This window comes from Hirundo rustica, unplaced genomic scaffold (assembly GCF_015227805.2).
Source record: "Hirundo rustica isolate bHirRus1 unplaced genomic scaffold, bHirRus1.pri.v3 scaffold_9_arrow_ctg1_1, whole genome shotgun sequence".
NCBI lineage: Eukaryota > Metazoa > Chordata > Aves > Passeriformes > Hirundinidae > Hirundo > Hirundo rustica.
In genome coordinates, this window is record NW_026690716.1 from 65,720 (window position 1) to 87,622 (window position 21,903).

The 21,903-nt window shown below is 47.3% G+C and overlaps 1 protein-coding gene across 2 annotated transcripts; it reads left to right on the plus strand.

Moving 5' to 3' along the window:
- Positions 1–23: 23 nt before the first annotated feature.
- Positions 24–21,881, plus strand: TCAF2 (TRPM8 channel associated factor 2). Of its 2 annotated transcripts, none has more exons than XM_040054339.1 (9): positions 24–128; positions 7,538–7,658; positions 8,457–9,090; positions 11,536–12,506; positions 14,446–14,540; positions 15,534–15,747; positions 17,052–17,291; positions 19,147–19,484; positions 21,023–21,881. In XM_040054339.1, exons 3-9 carry the CDS (start codon positions 8,474–8,476, stop codon positions 21,266–21,268), a joined length of 2,721 nt encoding a protein of 906 aa, XP_039910273.1. In that variant the 5' UTR covers positions 24–128; positions 7,538–7,658; positions 8,457–8,473; the 3' UTR covers positions 21,269–21,881. The 2 variants fall into 2 exon arrangements, with proteins under 2 accessions (XP_039910273.1, XP_039910274.1); XM_040054340.1 differs by having other exon boundaries at positions 8,461–9,090.
- Positions 21,882–21,903: the final 22 nt, after the last annotated feature.

Below are 21,903 nucleotides of genomic sequence, written 5' to 3' on the forward strand. Positions count from 1 at the left end.
GAGGGGAGAGGGAGGGACCGAGAAGTTTCTAGAGCTGCGGCCGGGCTGCCGCAAAGCGCCCGGCCGTGCCAGGGGCCGGGGTGAAAGTGTGCGTCTCCCCCGGGGGCGGAGAGGACGGCGGGAGTAAGGTAGCCGCCGGGCCGCGTTAGACTCCGGGGTGGTGGGGGCCAAGGAGAAGAGGAGGAGGAGGAGGAAGAGCTTATTTATAACAGGAGGGAGGGCGCGCTTTTACAGCGCCGAGCTTGCAGGGCAGGTGCGCCCACCTCTCGCTGGTGATGCAGGGGAGCCCGGCCCGGCAGCGAGGAGGAGCTGCTGGGTCCTGCCCGGGGGACGCTTTACTGTAAGCTGCATTTATAATAAAAGTAACCTGTCTGAGCCCTCAGTTCCAGCAACCCTGTGCGGATGCGTGGCTTACGTTTTTTTCTGCTCGCCACACGGTACTGGGTGGTCCCGGGAAAAGCAGTAAAAGTGGGCCCAGAAGCACCGTGCCGGCAGCGAGCACGCAGCCCGGGCAGCTCGGGCATCCCTTGGTTTGGGGTCCCATTAGGAGCCTTGTGCTTGAAAACCATTTGTAATCCAGGACCAGGAAAGGTGAAGATGTGCTTGCGGCATAGAGTGTAAGCTCTGTGGCTTGGCCGTCTGTATCCGTCCGGATAAAATAGCACCGATTAGTGCATCAGCTTGCTGCTGAAGTATTTGGGGATGCATAAATAGAAAAAGGTCCTCCCTCTTCATTGGAAAAACATTATTACAAATACGCAGGAATTCGCAGACTAGTCTTAATTCTGGGCTACTCAGCATCTATACATGCCCCACGAATGGTACATTTGGCCAAATCATTTGCAAAATCTAATTATGTAAAGTCAGGCTAGGACCGTATGCATCACCTTGGCCATAAATAAGGAAAGCAAAAGTATTAAATGGGCTCGACCTTCCACCGCAAGCCCTGTACACCCAGCTTTGCCCGCTCCTCGCATAGGGCGGCACCTTTCCCGGCTGTTCTTGAACTTTCCTTCCCTCCCGCTCCCTCGGCTTTCCCGGTGGGTGCTGGGCGCGGGGCTGGCGCGGCGCAGCTCCGCCCGCCGCTCCCGAGCGGCGCCGGGGCCGCGCACCCGCGGAGCGCCGGGCGGGGCCGGCAGCGCGCAGCCGCCCGCCCCCGGTGCGCCCGCCGCGCCCGGTGATCGCTGTCCGGCGTGATGCTTGAGCCTTCAGCGACGAAAGCGGTGACTGACGGTGAGAGGAGGCTCGCACGCCGCCTTTCCGAGCCGCATTGCCGTCTCGCAGCGCTTCCAATGCGGTTCCCTGGAGTGGGAGCTTGCTCTGTCAGGGTGCAGGATGCGTCTGACCTGACCGGAGCCCCTCTGTGCCAGCGTCTGCAGCCTGAGGTGGGCTCTGCCGGTGCCAAAGGAAAGGAGTAGCAAAAGAGACTAAAAGAACCTGTGGTTACTCTGGCGGCTGGGTGTAAACTGCAAAATCTACAGGCTTCCCCCGAGAAAGAAGATGCTTTTCGACCCCACGCAAACGTACACTTTAGTTTACTTTCAAACAGAGTAAGAAGGGAGGAGGCAGAGAAGGATTGTGGTTTCTGCGTGCATTTGGTCTAGAAGCTTCTGGCTACTCTCGATTTGCAGTTTAACATGGATATGAGTTATTTGATTGCAGATTAGATCTGTAGGAGGTACAAAGCTGGTTCTGTGCGTAGACTCTAGACCTTGATACACCGAGGAACACGGAGAGGAGCACCTAAGTTGGTTCTGGTCCAGCAGGTCTAGCAGGTCTTGTTGGGGAAGGCACAGCAAAACCACAGGAGATAAATCTTCATCTAATGAGTCTGTAGGGTGCTAAATTTACAGTCTCCAGTCAGCATTAGCACACAAGTTCTCCTACGCTCACAATCCATCTGACATCTTTTTTTTTCACCTAAATTTTCTAACAATAAGCCAACTATATGTTGGTTTAAAATAAATCTTTGCAAGTCATTCTGTCTTATGTTTGGCAATGAAGTTTCTGTTTAAACTGGTACTTTTTCAGCCACATGTTTTCTACTTCATAATCCAGCGTCTAAAAATTACAGTACGTGTAATTGGTGCCAATTTATCTACAACTGCCAAACAAGTTTAATAAAGCGATAAGTAGTAGAATGGAAAGGAGATCTTTTAGCTGAGATCATTTACAGATGTTAATGCAGCTCATATTTCCAGCCCTCCCCTAGTTTTCAACATAGCAATGCAAGCCCTTACATAAGTAATTTAAACCAAGTTCTGCAAGCTATGTTCCTCAGTAACTTTTCAGAGACTGTTTAGATACTGTTTGAGGGGCTCCCTGAAGGGCTCTGTGTGCAGGGCTTTATGGAAAAGGGGACAGAGACAGCAGCAAAACTGCGGTGAGTGTCTGGGGTGATGTCAGTGCCATGGTGCTTTCAGTAGGGTACGGATGGAGGGAAGGCAGGTGGGAACAGTCTCTTTTTTAAGCCTCTTCTAAGGCCTGCTTGAGTACCACAGCATTGTAAAGGCGCCTGTTCTCAGAAGATACGTTGCAGACGCAAAGGAGAGATTTTCAGATCTTGATGGATACGCTTAGGCGAAGAGAAAATGAAAACTTTGGCAATAGCTTTCAGGCAAAGCGAAGGACAAGTGAGATGATTGCCTAAGGCAGCAGAGAACATTCCGAGCAGTAAAATGTCCTGAAAAAACAACAAATTCCAGCGAGAGTCTGGAACAGCCTCCCAGGACATGAAGCCAACCTCAAGCTGGTCAGCACCATGCTAGATTTAGGAACAGGTTTATGTAAAGACTTGCTAGAGATAACAATGCTTGGACTTAAAACATAAAAGATGGCATAGGGCAACACAGCTCAAACATAGCTCTGTCAACGGGTCCTACACAGGCAAGGGCAGGACTCCAGGTGGCCTGAAGCCCATCAGGAGGAGAAGACCTTTGGGGTGCTGTCAAAGGGTTGGCTTCCCGGCTATGCCGTGGCCGGGGTCACTGCACTGTGCGGGTTGACCGTGACACGCTGTGGCCTGGAAGTTCACTCGCCCAGCTGTGTCGATCGTGCTGGCACCGCAGACTCCCGGGAACTGGGAAAAGAAGCGAGGAATGCACGTCTGTACAAGCTCAAAGATGACATTTCGAGATAACGGCAAACAGAGTAGCCAAAAAAGGAGTGAATGACCCTGACTATTCATTCGTGATTGGAACAGGAACTGAAACCACGCTCATCAAGAGCACTGGGTTCACCCTCGATTGGCTTGAAAGGCCTGAGCACAGGGTGTAAGAGAGGAATAAAGGCAGAAGCCACACATTCTGTGTTGACTGGTACTGGCCACCAGCTGGCAGGTGGACAGACAGCCAGACATCAGCAGGGACACCCTGATGCTAGCAGCCAGGGAACACGAACTCCAACCCAGTGTGGCTTGAGTGTGGTGAAGACCTTCCTGGGGAAACTAATCCAAAAAAGATAGCTCATACACCATGGGCAACAGTGATAATTTGTGCACCCACGTTGTTTGAAGTAAGGCTCTAAAACATAGGCTGATTTTAACAAAGGGTTAAGTAAGCTTGTTAGGTTTTTTTTTTTACTTGGCATACATTTCTTCTGAGGGATTGTTTGGTTACTGTTGAAATCCCAAGGAAACCCCAGATGCTCATCTGTTGATGTGTCACACTTATACTGAGCTGGAAAAGAATGTGACTTAATAGATCTGGGACAGCTTTAATTATTTCTGTTTGCTGCATTATAAAATATAACGGTGATAAGGAGCAAGAGATGCTCAGTTTATGGAATTGCACATTTTTTTTGTTGCAATAAGCAGTGCTGCCATTGAAGTCCGCACTAGGGCACAAACCTTCATCAGTCTGACCCTACACTCATATTTTGTGTGACATGTCAGTGATAGATGATTAAGCTGCTCCTCTCCTGAGTTATGCCCTACCTGTTCTTCAGTCTCAGCTTCACTGAGCTGTCCCATTATCCCTGCTCCCCAACAGGGTATAGCAAATCAAGTTCTGTGCCATCCTTTTCGTTTGGGAGGGATAAAGCTGTTGTTTTTCCATATTCATGACCACATCGCTTCGGACTGCAGTAGATTGGCATGGCCCGCACACAAAGACCGTCAGAGCTCTTTTCTGCTCCTTTTCAAAGGAAGGCAGCGGTGTTCACTCATCCCCTGCTTTAAAACCGAGCAGCATTTACAGGGGAGCGATCTGAGCTGTTACACAGCAGGCATGCAAATGAGACTCAACCCTTCCAGCGCCAGCCTGGAAAAGGGCTCCGTGTCTGCGTTTCCTGGGGATTTCTGAGCTGCTCAGCTCCCTGCTCACCAATAGATGTCAAAGCTTTTCTAAAATTACAGGCCGTAGGACTTACAATTAGGCAAGGTCTCATTTTTAGAAAAAATATTCTCTGGTAAGGTTATGATTTCTTCTGTGCTTCTGTACACTGATTTCTATTGTTTGGTGATTTCATTTATGTGATATATGCTGTCCTTTTTAGATCCCAGGTATAGATTTTCAAAAAGGCTAAACAGCACTTGTTTGTATAGACATTTCTTTTGATTCAGTGCATCCCTATCTTTATCAGTTATAGCTCATTACCTAACTTTCACTCATAGAAATTTAGTAAACTTAATTATAATTAAGATGTTATTTACCATTCCAAATACAAAATTATTTTTTAAATACCTGATCATGTTTCATCAGGTGCTTTCATTTTGTTCTTTCCTTGCCTAGAAAGCAATTAAGATTACTGGACAAATGTATGTTAAGACATTCAGATTTTCTATTTCTTTGTGTCCCATTAGCCAGTGAGAGTACCCTAGTGTGTGCATGGTAACACCACCAGAAAGCACGGGCAATTTGTGTTGTTTTTTTCCTTAAACCACTGCAACATTTTACTAGGCTTGGAAATTGTAATGTTCTATAATCTATTGCTGTGAAGTGCCACATGAAAATAATGCCAATAACAGTAATTACACAGTAATTGCAATTGTGTGATTGATTCTGCTGCATTTTTAGTAAAAAAAACCACTTCTTTTTTTTCTTTTTTTTTTTTTCTTTTTTTTTTTTTTTTTTTTTTTTAAGGCTTTATCAATTTTCAGTCTGTTTCCTAATAGCTCTTAGGGCTCTCATTGTTAAAAATAAATAAATAAATGCTTGCAGTAGCTTCCTTTGGTAATTGCTATCTTGATCTAATTTTAGAGTTCTCATTAATTTGCAACCTAATCTACTTTTTCATTGGCTTTATTTCCCTCCCTTAGACATATTTAACTTAGGTTTGGTTTGTGTGTTATTTTTTTTTTGTTTGTTTGTTTGGTTTTTTTTTTCTTTCTTTTATTATATAACTCTGGAAAGGTTTTCTTAATTATTTTTTTCCTAATTTAGCATTTCCCATGCAAGCTTTCTTGCTTGGCTTCCTCCCACTTCTCCATCCCTTTTTTCCGACTGTGTCAGAGGAAGGTCAGGATGGATGTTAGGACAATTACAGTGTCTCACTACCATTACTATAAAAAATTTCTTCCTTACAGCCATATCTACGAAATCCAAATCTACCCTCTTTCAGTTTAAAACCTTGTTGCTGATGAACAGACAATAAAAAGCAGTATTTTTGTCTCTTTAGCAAATGCCAAACATCTGCATTCCTCTCCTTGCTCAATTTGTTGATAAACATGGGAAGAAGCAAGAGTCTCCCACTTCCTTACTGCTTACAGACTTTGCAGCATTTTTGATTCTTAGTTGCTGCACAGACAGCTAGATTACAAATCTGAAAGAGGGGAAAGTCTGGAAAACCCATGGGCACACCGTAATGAGGAGGAACAGCCAAATCCCCAGAAATGGCGTCAGTCACTCACTTAGGCTGCCTCTCTTCTTAACAGGGGAGACATCTCAGTGCTTGTCTTGCCTCTTTTGTCCTGTACTTCACAGATACTGCACAATTCCACAATTTTTACTCATGGAGGTCCTCCCATGTTTTGGATGAGTTTAAAGACTCATCCAAAATGACTGACCACTTAACACACAAAATCTATTTCCATATTCATCCTCAGAGCTCGCCCAGATCTCCCATGTAGAATAACTGAGGGACAATCCCAAGCACAAATACAGGTTGGGTGGAGAATTAATTGAGAGCAGCCCTGCCAAGGAGGACTTGAGGGTGTTGGTTTGACCAGAAGTTTGACATGACCTGGCAATGTACATTCACAGCCTAGAAAACCAACCGTGCCCTGGGCTGCTTCCAAAGCAGCATGAACAGCAAGGCAAGGGAGGGCACTGTGCCCCTCTGCTCTTGTGAGACCCTACCTGGGGTGATGCATCCAGCTCTGCTGTTCCTAGTAGAAGGAAAACACAGACCTCTTGGAACAAGTCCAGAGGAGGCCACCAAGATGATCAGAGGGCTGGAGCACCTCTCCCATCGAGACAGGCTGAGAAAGCTGGAGTTGTTCAGCCTGGAGAAGGCTCCAGGGGCACCTCAGAGCCCCTTCCAGTACCTAAAGGGGCTACAGGAGAGCTGGACAGGGACTTTTTGTGAGGGCATGTAGTGGCATGACAAGGGGGAATGGCTTGAAAGAGGGCAGGTTTAGATTAGATGTTAGGAAGAAATTCTCTGCCGAGGATGGTGAGATACTGTCGCAGGTTGCCTAGGGAAGCTGTGGATGCCCCATCCCTGGAAGAGTTCAAAGCCAGGTTGAATGGGGCTTTGAGCACCTGGTCTAGTGAAAGGTGTCACTGCCCATGGCAAAAGGTTTGAAACTGTATGTTCTTTAAAGTCCCTTCCAACCCAAACCATTCAGTAGTTCTGGGATTCTGTCATTCAATATGAGTTGCTGAAACCATCCACCTGCTTTTCCTGTCTCCTGCACCACGGTCAGTGTGTTAGTATAGGTACATTAGTATCAAATCCACAGAAACCACCAAAAAAATCTTCACTGTTTTCCAAGGCTGTGTTACTGCTCTCCTGCATGATTCCTACTAAAGCACTCTAAAGCACTTAGACCTCGTGTTTGCCTTTACATGTAGGGTTTCTTCAAAGCCAGGGACACAAAGCTGGGATTCAGACTAAGCCAGCAATCAAGCACTAGGTTACTGGGCAGCGTAGTTTTTATCCTATGTTAATCAGCAGCTTTGACTCATGAATCACATGCAAAACAATAGTGGAGTCCCCTGATAGTTTTGGTGAAAAACAGAGCTTCCAGGCATGACCAGAGAGGATAAGCAATACTGTAATTCTAGATCAGGTTGTTGTTTCTAAGCACCCTGGGGCTTGTGACAAATCCGGATCAAGGATGCAGCTTCTCCAGGACTTGCCGTTTTCCTGTGCTTGGATGACAAAGGGCTTGCTTTCAGGGTAGCCAGTTATGAAATGTGTGTGAAGCCTGGTGTTGGCACAGGATGCTGTCAGGGAAAGATCCACGCCCCTTCAGAGCAGCTCCTTCCCTTGCCGTAGGTGCTGTGCTCAAAGTCACTCTTCTGAATCCTGAATGACACAAACTGGGTGGGACTGGGTCATACTCTCATACCTCAAAGCCTTCCTGTTTGCACAGCCACAGCTGCCCCAGCTCAGCAGAAGACGACTTTGGGGAAAAGCTGAGCCAAACTTTCACGCCGAGGGAGCCTTAACAGAACACGTGTCACTCACAGACCTCAAAGGGCCTGGCAATCGAGGTCAGTACACTCTCCTTACTTCACAGGTGGGAAGACAGCCAAATAAAGCTATGGGAAAGGGAGATTATTTTACTGAGATTGTAAAAGTGTTTGGATCAGGGAACTAGGGTGTGACTCTTCTCTGCCCAGACGTGCTCTCCGGGATACTGTGTGCTTTAAACTCACAGTTATTGCTGGTCACCTCCATCATTTTTGCTGACTCTCCCTCACAGCACCTCCTAATACTAAGCATGGGCTTATAGTGCCTAAATGGAGGTAGAAAAGTAAAACTTTGGAATACCATGTAGCAGCAACAGCACGTAGCTCTGTACATATCCAATTAGGAGCCAAAATGTGAACCGCATGTTTGAGTTATATTGTGCATTGTGTTGATACAGTCCTTTCATTTTCTGGCTGTTCTTGTGTAAACCACCTCTACCATACAAGTTCCTAGTAGACTTCCGGGAGCCTCTGGCACTCTCCCTTTTCAAATAAATTGTTAATGGGAAAGTGAATACCTTTATTTCCCTGTTTTCCTCCATGGTGCATAGCAGAATTTTTTGACACAGTCACCATAATCATGGTATACTTGTCTCTTCGATTTAAATGTGTAAATTGTGTGATAACAAAGCTAAACAAGCAAACAAACAAAACAACAAACAAACCAAATTCCCAAAAAAGTTGTATCCTCAAACCTGACTCCTCTTTCTTTGGAGTTCCTACTAAATGACAAAAATAATTAATTGCTCTATGGGGTTGTTGCAGCTGTTCCTTATTGCTGAACTTCACTGTAATGGGTGTTGTTCTTCTCTCCACCAGACAGGAGTGTCCTGGAGATGAAGCCCTGTGCCACCTACGAGCTGTTAGTGGATGGTGTGGGGCCATGGGACTTCACTGGAGGTTTTGTTCCCTGTGAGCTGCTCCTTGTTGGAGAGGACGCCTACCCTGTGCTCCTGAGCGCTAAGAAGCAGGTCCTGATTGCTGTTTCCCAGTATGGGAAGGGCCGGATGGTGGTCGTTTCCCATGAAGGAATCCTGAAGAGCCCCAAGTTCTCCCAGTTCCTCAGAAATGCCCTGGAGTGGCTCAAGCCTTGCCCCGAGGCCCTGGTTGGGGTTCACCCTCGGTTGGATTGCCTGTCCCAGGTGCTGCTCGGGGCTGGCACCCGAGTGCAGGTGGGGACAGGGCTCAGCCCCTCCATGGGGGTGTTCTGTATGGACGCCTACGACAGCTCCCAGGCCAAAGGCATCGTGGACTTTGTCAGAGGGGGTGGAGGGCTGCTGGTTGGAGGCCAAGCCTGGTACTGGGCGAGTCGACACGGCAAGGAGAAGGTGCTGTTCGAATTCCCCGGGAACCAGGTGACCAGCGTGGCTGGCGTGTACTTCACAGGAAACGCCGTGGAGAAAGGCGTCTTCAAAGTGGCCAAGAAGATTCCCAAGATCCCATTAGTTGTCCCGTGAGTATCTGAATTGCCCTCTCTTTAAACTACTGATCTGATTGTGCGGGTGGGCTGTTTGTAGAAGATTCGGGAGGTGAGAGGTGAGGGTGCTGGTGGATGCTGGTTCTTTAATAATCGGGATGGAATTGTTGCCTTCCAATTTAAAGGGGACCTTCCCATTCCTTGCAATTGGAAAGGATGCTGCTTTCGACTGCTTCCGGGGCAGCAGGACCAGGCCCAGGGAATCCATTCTGTGAGAAGGAAATGAGAGGAGCCATCTTTTAGAGCAGCCTGCCTGATCAAGTGTACCTGGGTGAAATGCAGCAAAACAGGGATGGGAGAAGGAACTCCTTTCCCTCTCCCCACAAATTTCTACACTCAGGGCAACTTTCCCACAGCTGAAAACCAGGCTGGAGATGAAGCAGCAGGCCAGCTCTCTGGGCCAGCCTCTGGCTGACAGCTGCTAAACCTGTTTAGCCTGTCCCTTGCAGGAATTTGCTTCAGAAGGTAAGCCCCTGGAGCTGGCAAGAGGCTGGGTGGCTCCTCCCTTCTCAGCTTCTGACACAGGCTGTGGGCAAGGAACCTCAGTGCTCCCAGTTTGTTTGGGATTCCAGCCTGGCTCTTTGGGTTCTGGATTATCAGGTGTAAAACTCAGGGCTGTTATGACTCATATTGCACAACTGAGCAGGCATTGGAGTCCTGGATGTTGCCCTGCTGTCTTTCTGCCCTTGCCAGTGGCTATGCCAGGCTCTTTCTCCTGCTACTTTCTGCTAAGTCACATAAGGCACAGCAGGTTCTCCAAGGAGCATTAGTGCTGCTGCACTTTCTCTGTGTGGCAGCTTCATTTCACTCTAGTGACAGCCACAGCAATTACAGTAAAGCTCCCTGCAAGTCTTTCCTTCACAGCCTTTTCCTTGTGGATATAGAATACTAAATTTCTAATATTTTTAATCAATTAATGGCATTTGATACTTTTTGTTGTTTTCAGGTAAAGGTAGTAGAGACCTCTGCTGCTTAATTCAGTGAAATGCTTAGGGCACAGTTAACAAATCAGGTTGTTTAATTAAAAATTGCTGGTCGCTTCTTGTTACCATCAGCACCGTGCAGGCATGTTCCCACTGCTTCATGCACATCGCATGGAAAAGGGAGAGGGGTGGGGAACGCAGAAGAGAAAAATTACATCACAATTAACAGGATTTCAAATGGTGACTAAGGGTGAATTACACCTTCTTTAGGTTATTTTTGTGGGGATTTTGTTTAAATCCAGAGCCACAGAGAAATTTAGATCTCCAGTTCCTGTGTAACACAGCAGCTCTGTACATCTGGGTCTTCCTGCCAGGTTTGTGTGCAGACAATCAGGCTTCAATCTGAGACAGGGGCTGTGCTAAATGCTTGGGCACGTGCTCTGTGTGACAAAGGGTCTCAGTAAAGTAATAAGCAAAGAGGAGCTGCGGATTTAATTCCTGTCCTACGGGCATGAGGAAGGGCAGCATCATTTATTCTCACTGAGTTGGCGGCAACGGCCACATAACAACAGATCCTTTACAGGTGTTGGGGGAAACCTGTTTGGCAGAACCAGGGGAAAGTGTACACAAAGCAAACAAGAGTAATTCAGCAGGTCTTTCTGCACAGTGACATATAGGACTTACATGGAAATAGCAGAGATAAGAGAGCCTTGCACAGCCTAATCTCTTTTTATTGTGGAGACCAACAATGTGAGGTAATGTGAGGTGTATGTGTGAAGGCTCTAATTCAACTTGCAGTCACTCACTAGCTGTGTGTCTGCCTGTCCATGTAGCCCATCTGTCCCAGCACTCCTTTCTTCAGTTCTCAACAGTGGCAGAGCTTGGGAAAAGGCACAGGAATCTTTCGGGCTCACCTAGTTCATAAAGGCTGGGGTGGGACAGATAGAGGAAGTTTCTCTTAAAGGAGATATGCCAATTCCCGCATTATGTGCAGTTTAAATCTGCAGTTTAAAAAAGTATGAAGGGTCTGATTTTTGAGTTTCTGCAAAGTATTTAGATTTTCATGTGGCTCTTCAAAGACAGAGGTCTAGAAGCTTCCTTTTTACCTATTCATTCAATTTTCTAAATGAGGGCTGAGATTCCTATAGATTTGCGTGGCTGTAACAACTGAGGCTTTAAAGGCAGAAAAACGAGTCATTGATGGATTTGGGGTTTTTTTTAATGAAAAACCTGACAGCATGATGTCCTGGGATATGACGGAGAAAGAAGAGGCAAGGATGGCCACTGAGAATAGCTCGGTTGGTTAGAACATACTGACAGTGTCAAGGAGGTGGGTCCCTGTATGGATCACTCGCTTAAGAGTTGGGCTCAGTGATCCTTCCAACTCGGAATATTCTGTGAAATCAAGAGAACTCCTTACGTTTCAGCTATGACACCGGTCATTTTGTGCCAAGGATTCCGGGCTGGGGGCTAACCTGGACCTCTCTTGGTTCTGCAGGCACCAGGCCAACCTGAGCCTCGACGCCGAGTTCCTCCTGCGCGGTGTGTCGGAGCTGGATTTGGTGACGGGGGGCGCGCCCTCCGCCTTGCTGGTGCACGGAGCCCTCTCCTTCCCGCTGTGCCTGGACAGCTCCCAGCGCTGCCTCCTGGCTGCCGCACGCTACGGCCGCGGCCGCGTGGTGGTGGCCACCCACGAGAGCCAGCTCTTCTCCCCAAAGCTGGCCACATTCCTGCTCAATGCTGTCTCCTGGCTGGATGCCGGCAGGAAGGGGCTGGTGGGGGTGGATCCCAGCCTGAAGAAGCTGTGTAGCCTCCTGTCTCAGGCAGGGGTGAAGTCGCAGGTGTCACAGCTGGCGGGTGACATCAGCGTGTACTGCTGCACTTCTTACGGCGACGGGGAAGCCGAGAGAATCCACGCTTTCGTGGCGGAGGGAGGCGGCCTGCTGGTGGGGGGCCAGGCCTGGTACTGGGCTTCCCAGAACTGCGGCAAAGCCGCTGTGGCGCAGTATCCCGGCAACAGGATCCTGAACCGCTTCGGGCTGAGCATCCTGGGGCAGAGCAGCAAGGCGGCCAAGTACCCGCCCGTGGGGCCGGGGGAGCACTACCACTTCCGCAGGGCGCTCCTGCTCTTCAGCACGCAGCTGCAGGGGCGTCAGGAGCTCACCGAGCCCCTGAAGGGCTGGCTGCGCCCTCTGGCACAGGACTGCGCCGCCTTCCTGCACATCCCAGCCCGCGACTGCCCGGCATATTCCTCGCTCCACCGCATCCTGACCAAAGTGCTCAAGAGGGCTGGGATCCCGCAGGTCAGCGGGCGCTGCCCGGTCAAGAGCAACTCCAAAGAGGCAGTGCTTCTGTGCGTGGCCACCGAGCTGTCCCTCACCATGACAGACAGCGCGGCCCTGGTGCAGAAATCTGCTGCTGAGGTCTGTGCCCTCCCTGTCACTGTGGAAATCGATGGCACAAACCCAGGTGAGGAGTTATCCCTCTTCCTCTCGAGGCATCCCGTTGCTGGGATCAGTGGGGTGCCCGCCCTCGGCGTGTCTGTGTCTGTGCGTGCCTGAACACGGGCACGGATGCGCAATTTCACCGTGGGCTTGGGAGGAGACTGAGCTCAGTGCAGTGGCAGACAGGCTCCTTTTGTGGCAGACAGCCCTGATCTGAGCACCTGAAACACCCCATGGAAGTCCTGCTTCCTCCCTGTTGGTGCACAGGCACTGGCAGGAGAAGAACCCCCAACAAGTGGTACCGCAGGACACTTGCACGGCGCAATGGTTTTGGCAAGAAACCTTCTCCGGACTCTACACTGCAGGTTGCTGTTCCATAGTTGTGCTGATACAGCTATCTATGGAGTCACCCCACAAAGAGGTGGGAGTTAGAAACGAAAGGTTTATTTGTGATCTAGGTAATTTCAGCCTGAGTTGTAGCGCAGTCCCACAGCTTGGTGTATCAGCGCAACGGAGGGAAGATCTGGATTTGGGGGTGAAAACAAGAGGCTAGGTAGGAAATGCGGTAGGAACTTCTTGGGCTGACACCACCACTGAAGCCAAAGTATTGGGTAAATACACCATAAATTATTTGTCTAAGCTTAGGCCTTGTATCTGTACCAGCTTGCTGAGATTCCTGCTTACAACTGATGTGTTTAAACTCTGGGTTAAATTCCACTAGTAGCTTTTATCCCCTGGACAGATTTTTTTTTTTTTTTTTTTTTGTATTAGAGTATGATTTAAAGGAGTTGTTTCCAAATTGTTCTAATGAGGTAAAGGAGGCTGTTTTGGAATGGCAATGTCTGAGTGCAGTGGCTGTGCAGAAAGAAAAGTTGTAGAATAACTTCTCACTGGTTTTAACACTAATGAGTCAGGACAAAAGCAGAAAATACTCAGAATTTGTGTCATTTCGCATAAACGACAAAGAAGAAAACTACAGCAAACCCTGAGCACCATTTCAAATTTGCCTTTGGTGCAAATTCAGCAAAACTGAGATGAACTGGTAACACACAATGATACAGTTTAATTTACATTTTTCCTTGGATTAGGTTTTGCTTGGCAAAACTGGTTCTTCTTTCTTAGATGACAGGAAAGGTTGTAAGCTGGGTGCTTAATGACAATTCACCTCTTTTTAGGACTTGTGTTTGGATTGAAATATGCCTAAGTAAACTTTTTTTGTCAGAACTAGGGAGTGGAACCTGCCTGATCAGTAGAGTAGAGATGGGTCAGTTTTGCACTGTAAATTCTGTAAATTGCAAGTGTTTAGAGAGATGTATGCTGAGGAGACCTGCTTTTCCTTGGGAAGACTAGCATGTCTAGAAACATGCTGAATTGTAGTGGTACCCTTCTTACAGGTACACCTAGCACAGAATGGTCTTTTGAGCCTTTCTCATCACTTCAGTCAGCTAGAAATGACAATTCCTGTGGGCTCCAGTTTGTGCTGGACCAGTCACTAAGGAAAAATGTGATGCCACTGTCAGTCTGTTATTCAGGGAATGTTTTGTGACCATTACAACTTCAATCATGTAATCCCACCATAGCTGGCACCTCTTATGAGGTCTTTAGGATAAGAGGATCTGAGTGTAGGAGGTGTTGGAGTTCTGGCTTCTTTTCTTTTTTCTTTTTTTTTTTTTTTTATCCTTCCCATTTTTAGAAGATACTAGTAAGCACATTTAAGCTTGGCATTTCCAGAAGTGTAAATCTGGATGGGCTTGCTTGCTAATGGTGTGATGATTTTGTTCCTTTCTTTGAAACTGTATTTCTGACAAGTTGGGTAAATGCGAGATGGTTCTGTGAGTGTAGAGCAATGGAAGAGGAAAGGATGGAATATTTTTCTCCTGTTGCAACTTGAAATCTCCAGGATCTGTAATGGTCCGGACAAAGAAGTGCTCGACTGCTCAGGACTGTTTTCTCCTATGTTTTAGGAAAGGCAGCCTGGAGGAGCACAGGGCTCTACCTCCCCGAAGGGCACACAGCGGTAATAACGTGCCCTTGCCTGGTGGTCGGTGCTGGTCTGAAGGTAAACTCTCTCTGCTTGCCGTTGGTTTACACCGGTGTATTTGTCGGGTGAGCGCCCAAAAATAGCACGAGGGAAGGGTTTTCTCCTTAATGGCGTTTCCCACCTTTCCCGTCCTTTCCTACTGCTGCCACCCTGTGGCATTTTAAGTGCTTTGTCATCATTTCTTCACCTTGTGTCCTCACGCTTTTCTTTTGTATTCCTTCCATTCTGTCTGCTGGTAGGATAATTAAGTGTGGCTGCTGCTTGAGGGCTGTTGGGTTATGGTGCAAAAAAACCCTGATCAAGGTGATTTTCAGGTCCCAGATAAATATTTGGGCCCTTCTATGAGCCAAACTTGATTCCATCTCTCCAGATCCTTCGCAAATTGCTCTGACGTGCTGTCACTACTGCTCATTTAGGTGTATCCAGTTGAGATAGGCACTGTTAATTGGGATCCTGTTCTCTGCAAAATACAAATACAAGAAGCAAATGCTTACCTGCTTGGATATTTTTTGCAGTGATCTCCCTGCAGCCTAAATGCAAAGTTAACTCAGGTGCTTCTGTCTGATCCTGCAGCCACATGATGTCTGTTTTATTATAAGAGCTCTAAGGAAGAGACACAATAAAAGAAGCCAGCCATGACCACATCTCTCCAAATCATGTTATAGGAAGTGACTGATGCTGGGGAAGGGTGGAGGAATCATCAATGCAAGTGCAGTGGAAGAAGTCACTGTAGTACTCTGACCTGCTGGTCAAGGATGCGGTTGAGCCAGGAATACTGGGAGTAGACTAAGATAGGGACAGCACGAACTTTACCTTTGTTTTTTACTGAATTTACCGCCTCTGATCACCACAGGCTGAAAACTTGAACTAGGCTAGAGTCAGAAGGCTGCTTCTGTGTACGTGCTCTGCAGGGACAGTGCTGCAGTGGAGAGCTCGGTGGGTGCTGAGGTCAGACTGCCAGGTCACACTGGCGCACCTCTGACCAGCTGTTCCTACACTTCTGCTTGCCAGGTGCAGATTGGGTGTCACTCGGATGACCTCTCTAAAGCCAAGGAGCTGAAACGGGCACCGGTGGTGATACGCACCTGTGATGTTGCCTGCCAGAAACAATCCATTTCCTGCCTCTGGGGTGGCCTCATTTACATCATAGTACCTGAGAAGAGTGTCCTGGGGAATGTGCCCATCACGGTGGAAGGGGCAGTCAGAGCTCCTTTCTTCAAGCTTGGTAGGTCTGTTTACCTTGGTGCTTTTTGCCTGAGTGCTGCTCACAGATGGCTTTGTCCCAGTGACTGAAAGGCAAGATGGTCCTGTGCTTAGGAAGGTCTTAGAAATGCTTGGCTTTAGGAATACCCAGATTTATTTTCCTTACTATGTTGTCCTCTGGGATTTCCATTTTTCCACTAATTTTTGAAAAGGGTGGAAGGGAGGTCCCCAGGAATCACCATCCTGTCAGCCTCAGCTCTGTGCCTGGGAAGGTCATGGAACAAACTCTCCTAGATGCTGTGCTAAGGCACATGGAGGGCAGGAAGGTGATTTGGAACAGCCAGCACAGCTTCACCAAGGGCAAGTCCAAGAAATATGGGGACAAACCCTTCAGCAGGACCTGTTGTAGTAGGACAAGGGGCAATGGCTTTAAATTAAAAGAGAATCGGTCTGGACTATGTATAAGAAAGAAGTTTTATACAACGAGAATGGTGGAACACTGAAACAACTTGCCCAAAGAGGTGATGGATGCTTAATTCCTGGAAACATTCAAGGTCAAATTGGGCAAGGCTCTGAGCAACCTGATCTAGTTGAAGATGTCCCCCCTGCTCACAGCAAGAGGGTTGAAACAGATGACCTTCAAGATCCCTTCCATCCAAACTATTCTACAACTCTATGAATCTCTGCATCTGGGAGTACTCAGTCACTCTGAGCCTGCTATGTTGCTGGGAGTAGGTGAAAAAGCTTTCACAAAACGGGCAGAGTTTGTGCACACACATTTCTTGGAGGCTGGAGTTGTTATTTCTGGTGGAAACCGTTGTGCTGGGGAGAGGGAGACTGCCACAGCAAATCACGCTCTGAGCTCTGCCTGCTTTACTGTGCCCTCATATGGCCATCTCTAGATCCTACAAGACATCACTGCTGAATTCCCCGTGTTTCCACCATTCTCTTCTCTCTTCCTGCTCTCTGTCAAGCTGAACAGAACCAGCATCGTTATGTGAAACAGCAACTCTGATGGACAAAAAGAAATGAGACACTGGAGAAATGTGATGGTTCTTCATCTCTGATACGAAACAGGGGTGTGTTCTTGCTATGCTGCTCTGTTATATTCCAGTCCTTTTCTGTTTCCTACCTATTAAAGAGCTTGAGGAGGCTTCCCAAGAGCAGATAGAGAACTGGCTATTTAACAGCCACCACCCACAGTCAGGCAACTACCACATATTTTTTCCCAAGAAATTTTCATGACCTGGTCTCTGAGCTTGACCTCTGTGAGCATGCTCAAAAGCCAGAATTGTGTTCAACTGATTTTCCGTGTTGCTGCCGTAGGGGAGACCTGTGAAAGGCAGTGGGAGGCCTGTGTCCGGCACTACCCTGCTCCCTGGGCAGAGCTGGCTGTTGACAATCTCATCCTGACGGTGCCCTCTGACAGCATCCGCCACATGGAGAACCCACGGCCGCTGCTGACCCTATGGAACGAGATCATGGTGGCGATAAGCAAGTTGGCAGCCGTGCCTGCAAAATTCCCAAGGCCAGAGAGGATTGTAACAGATGTCCAGATCTCATGTGGTGGGTACATTGCCATATGGTCTTCTCCAGAGCTGAGAGGCAAGTGGCCTCTAGCAGCGGTGTCCCTTCAAGGTTATTTTACTAAAACCAGACTGGGGACATGTGTGAGGTGTTAAATGACTGTGACTCTTGCATAGCTGTGAGCTACTCCGTCAGGGTGGAAATGTGGTAAGGCAGGGCTTGAAAAACATCCTGAACTTTCCAGATGCCTCCCAGCTCTCAAAATGGGTGGTGTCTCCTCAGCTGTTCTCCTGTTGGGGTGCATTAAGATGCAGAGCTGCTGACTGCAGGAGCTTTAGCTCACATGTAGTTATTCATTCTCCCTCCTGAATGCACTGCAGAGCCAGTACAGCTGGGAAGCAGTGACCTGATTTCTATTTTTTTCTCTGGCTCAGCCACAGGACTGTTCTCATGTGTTCAGTGACAACTTTTAAATCTCTGTGTGCCTGCTTGCTGGAGGTGCTCCACAAAGGTTGTTGTGGGCAAAGCTTAGCCCAAAAAGATACGTGCCTGAGATGATAGTGTGGAAGCAGAACCAGTATTGCTGTCAAATCCCAGGAATGTCTATTTTTACCGCTGATGTTCCCCCACTCCAGCTTTTCCAGTTATGAACTGAGTGCCTTTGATCAAGAATCAAATTATGTAGTAAACATGGAACTTTACAATAGAAATTTTGCTCAGTTGTTTTTCAAAATAAACTGGTTAAATTCATTGTCACACTATGAGACAAGGCCTTGGCATGAACCCTGATGCCCTAAACTTTCGCTCAGCTACTATGGAAAGAATTTGTGGCACATCTTGGGAGTGTTAGGTTCTGTAATGCTGAGCAAATGCCAGTTAAAAATATCATAGTCTACAGACATAAAATTTCTTTTGGCTTGGGTGGACTAAATGGTTTCACTCACATTTCTACATCCAAACTTCTTAGGTGCTAGTGATTGCTAATTGTATATATCCCTCTTATTAGAAAAAGAGGAAGCTCAAGATCTTCACTAGTTCCTGCAGAAACTAGTTCCCGGCCATTCACATTCATGTTCACCAGTTCCTACAGGAAGGCGATTGCCATTCCTGTTCATTCACCAGGCTCCCTCTGTGTAAAGGGCTGCTTGTCCCCTGCGACAACAGGTGTTTGAATTTGAGGGCATTGCTCTTGCATAAAGTTTTGGGAATCTTCAAGGAGGACCAGTTAGAGAAGAAGACGCCAAGGAGGCATAAGTAAAATCCCTTGCAGTGCATGTTTCTCGCCTAGCAGCCTGCTGGGAAGTTGTTTATGGAATAGCTGTCCTGCAAAGTTAAGAACAGGCTTAAGTATGACAGGCTTTGTAGCCCTTAAGCATGACAAACTGTGTTTTCCATGTGTCTCATCCACACCAGTGACCACTGGAGTGCAGGCCTGCAGTATCCACACTCTACATGGGAGCACTCAAGCAGTGCCATGGTGCTGAATCACATTATTGCATGGTTGGTGATGTCTGTGCTCAGCCTGGGGGAGTTCAGGTGTGTTCTGGGCAATGGTCAGGCTTTTCTCCTCATCCCAAAACCTCGACCTCAGTCCAGCCATGAGTGTACATTTATATATAAAAAGGGAAGGCAGGCAAAACTGCACTTAACTGATGGTTCAGTCTTACCTTTACTTGTTTGACTGTTGTAAGGGTAACTATCTGTTCGGGTAAAACTTGGTGTATTTCCTTACATCACACTGGGAAAAGTTGGTCGTTCATGGTAATAAAAAAGTGTTATTTATGAGATGGAGGAAAGGCATTAGAGAAATGAAAAAAGTACAGTAATCATTTACATCTAAGAAGCAGTGAGGTGAGCACTTAATGACATGTGCTGTTACCTGTCTCTCCTGCAGGCTGGATGCATTCTGGCTACCCCATCATGGGCCACCTGGATTCCGTGAAGGAGATGTTAGACGTGGAGCACATGCGATCTACTGGTCTTTGGGGTCCCATCCATGAGCTGGGACACAATCAACAGCAGCAGGCATGGGAGTTTCCCCCTCACACCACAGAGGCCACCTGCAACCTCTGGTCTGTCTATGTTCATGAGGAGGTGCTGGGCATTCCCAGGCATCAGGCCCATCCGGCACTCCAGGCACAGTGCCGGAAGGAAAGGATAAAAGGCTATCTGAAGAAAGGTGCTCAGCTAAAGGACTGGAATGTGTGGACTGCTCTGGAGACATACCTGCAGGTAACAGGGAAAAGTGTGTGTGTGTGTGTGTGTTTTCTTAGTGCAGCCACTGAAGCCTGTGTCAGAGGGATGTCTGCAGCCTGGTGACTGAAGCCTTGTAAGCATTTGATTACTGTCAGGGTTTATCTTGGGCCCAGAAAGCACCTGAGAGGTAAATGGGCAGAGTGCCTAAAGTTGTCTCCTGAAAACCTTCCTTTGCCAGACTTGGGCTTAGCCACTCAGGGAGATAGCTCTGTGCAGTGTTTCCCCCTGAAGAGAAACAGGACTGCTGCTTGTTATACAACACGGGAAAAGGAGGATAAAACTTGGGAATAGCTCTTTAATCCACAGCAGATTTCCTGTGGGACAGCAGGCTAGTTGTCAAAAAAACCTTGGCGCTGTAAAGTGTCTAGAAGAGCCAGGCTTTGAACCATCTCCTGGTGAGTTACATGGCCTTTTAAAAAATTTACGGAGAGGAAGGTGTTCATATCATCCAGTGCACTGAGCAGAGCCAGAGTAGTCCATCATCAAGTGGCAAGAGGATGGGCTCAGCCTATCCTCCTGCACTCAGAACTGGATCCCTCACTGTAGTCGAGGCTCTAAAACATGAACCCTGTCCTAGATTAAAGTGCATTCTCTCAGGAAGCATGAAAGAGATTTCCCCCTTCCCTTAATCCTCCTAGAAACTATTAGCCTAATGGAGAGAGCACTCAACCTGATTTTAACTGGGGACTTCGAAGCAGATGTCCATTATGATGGCTTAAGCTACTGACTGTTGTGAGGTGAGTGTCCCTCAGCTCAGGTGAGAGCTCTCACATTTTATATGAGGAAAAGAACATTTATTGGAGGAGTATTGATCCTGACTTTTCTGCATCCCAGAGAAACATCTGAATTGTCAAGCTGAAGAGTCATCCTCTGGGCATTTTTGATGCAATGAATAACAAAGTATTTATACAGAGGGGAACAGTTTTAAGAGGAGAAATTTTCCCACAATACCTCACCAGTTTGGCCACTGCCTCACCCATGCTTGTAGGCTGGGATGTCTCATCTCCTGTCTAGTTACTAACAGGACTGCTGGAATAAATGTGGTGTGAAAGAACTGTTCTAATTCTGCAGCAGCAGTTTTTCCTCTGTGAACTCCTTTTCTTCTTATTCTTAGGCAAAGCATGCCCTGTTCATAATCTCTCCTTCCTGTTTTCTCAATACTTGTTCTCCTGTGCTCCTTCTTTCTAGCTATTCTGTCAGCATCCCCTCTGATACTGTTCTCACTGTCTCCAAAGCAGCAGCTTATGTAATTGTCAGGTTGCTGACAATTCTGGCTACTCCCAGAGTATCTTTGATCTCTGTTTTGGGAGATCAGTGTAATGGGGAGGTATTTTTATTACTTTAGTGCTGTTAGTTATGCTCTGAAGCCTGAAAGTTGGATGTTTTTGTCTAAATTTACATTAATTCTAAAAGACACTGCAATTACCAGTGGAATCTTTTGTTGCATATAACACAGGAATAATGCCCATGAAATGATAGCTTACTTGTTTTTACACTGTATTCTTTTTCATCAGTTGCAGGAAGCGTTTGGTTGGGATCCCTTCACCCACCTCTTCTCTGACTACCAGAAAATGTCCACGATCCCAAAAGACAACACTTCTAAGATGAACTTATGGGCACAGAAGTTTTCTCAGCAGGTGAATAAGAATTTGGCTCCATTCTTTAGAGCCTGGGGATGGCCTATCAAGGAAGAGCTCTCTGTGGAACTGTCCTCTCTACCCAGCTGGGAACAGGATCCAATGAGGTCCTATAGACCATAAAGGAACACTACCTAAATCTTGGTTTTCATACTAGCTACGGCCTATCTTTTTCTCCTTGTGTGCTACATGATAGCACACTATGTGCTTGGATTTATGCTGGTTTCTTCAGCTTCTTGCTGCCAGTGGAGACCAACCCCAACAGATATTCAACAGGGATCTGTCATTGAGATGGCCACAGCACACGAGAGTGCTTCTTTAAAAACTTCAGGGAGCCTCAAGTATCAGTACCTCATTACCTAAAATACCTTCTCTGCATTGCAGTCCCATGTTATTTAAAAAGTCTTCCACACCTTTGCTAAGTTGCAGTTCCACAAGTCACTCCACACAGCTCTGGCTCTTTCTCTCCTTCTCTGCATTTCTAGCTCACTGCTTCCTGTCCCTTCCTCCCTACAGCATGGCCAGCAGACTCCATCTGACTGACCACTCCACCAGCTAACTCACCCTTTTATTACCCATAGCTGTGAGGGCAAGGCTGTTCTCACTCTTTGGTAATTAACACAGCTGCAACACATCAGGAGCAAGAATGCCTTCAGCACTATCACTGTCTGTTCTCCCACAGTTCCCCCTTTCTTTTTTAATTATAAAGTTGAGCATTTCTAGAATAACATGCTTAGGTAAATTCACATTATGACATA

Bases quoted from the DNA above. Each gene is read 5' to 3' on its own strand.
- TCAF2 (XM_040054339.1), top strand. From the start codon at position 8,474: ATGAAGCCCTGTGCCACCTACGAGCTGTTAGTGGATGGTGTGGGGCCA. The intron at 15,748-17,051 runs GTAGGTCTGTTT...TTGCTGCCGTAG, and splicing joins AGCTCCTTTCTTCAAGCTTG to GGGAGACCTGTGAAAGGCAG. The intron at 17,292-19,146 runs GTGGGTACATTG...TCTCTCCTGCAG, and splicing joins AGATGTCCAGATCTCATGTG to GCTGGATGCATTCTGGCTAC.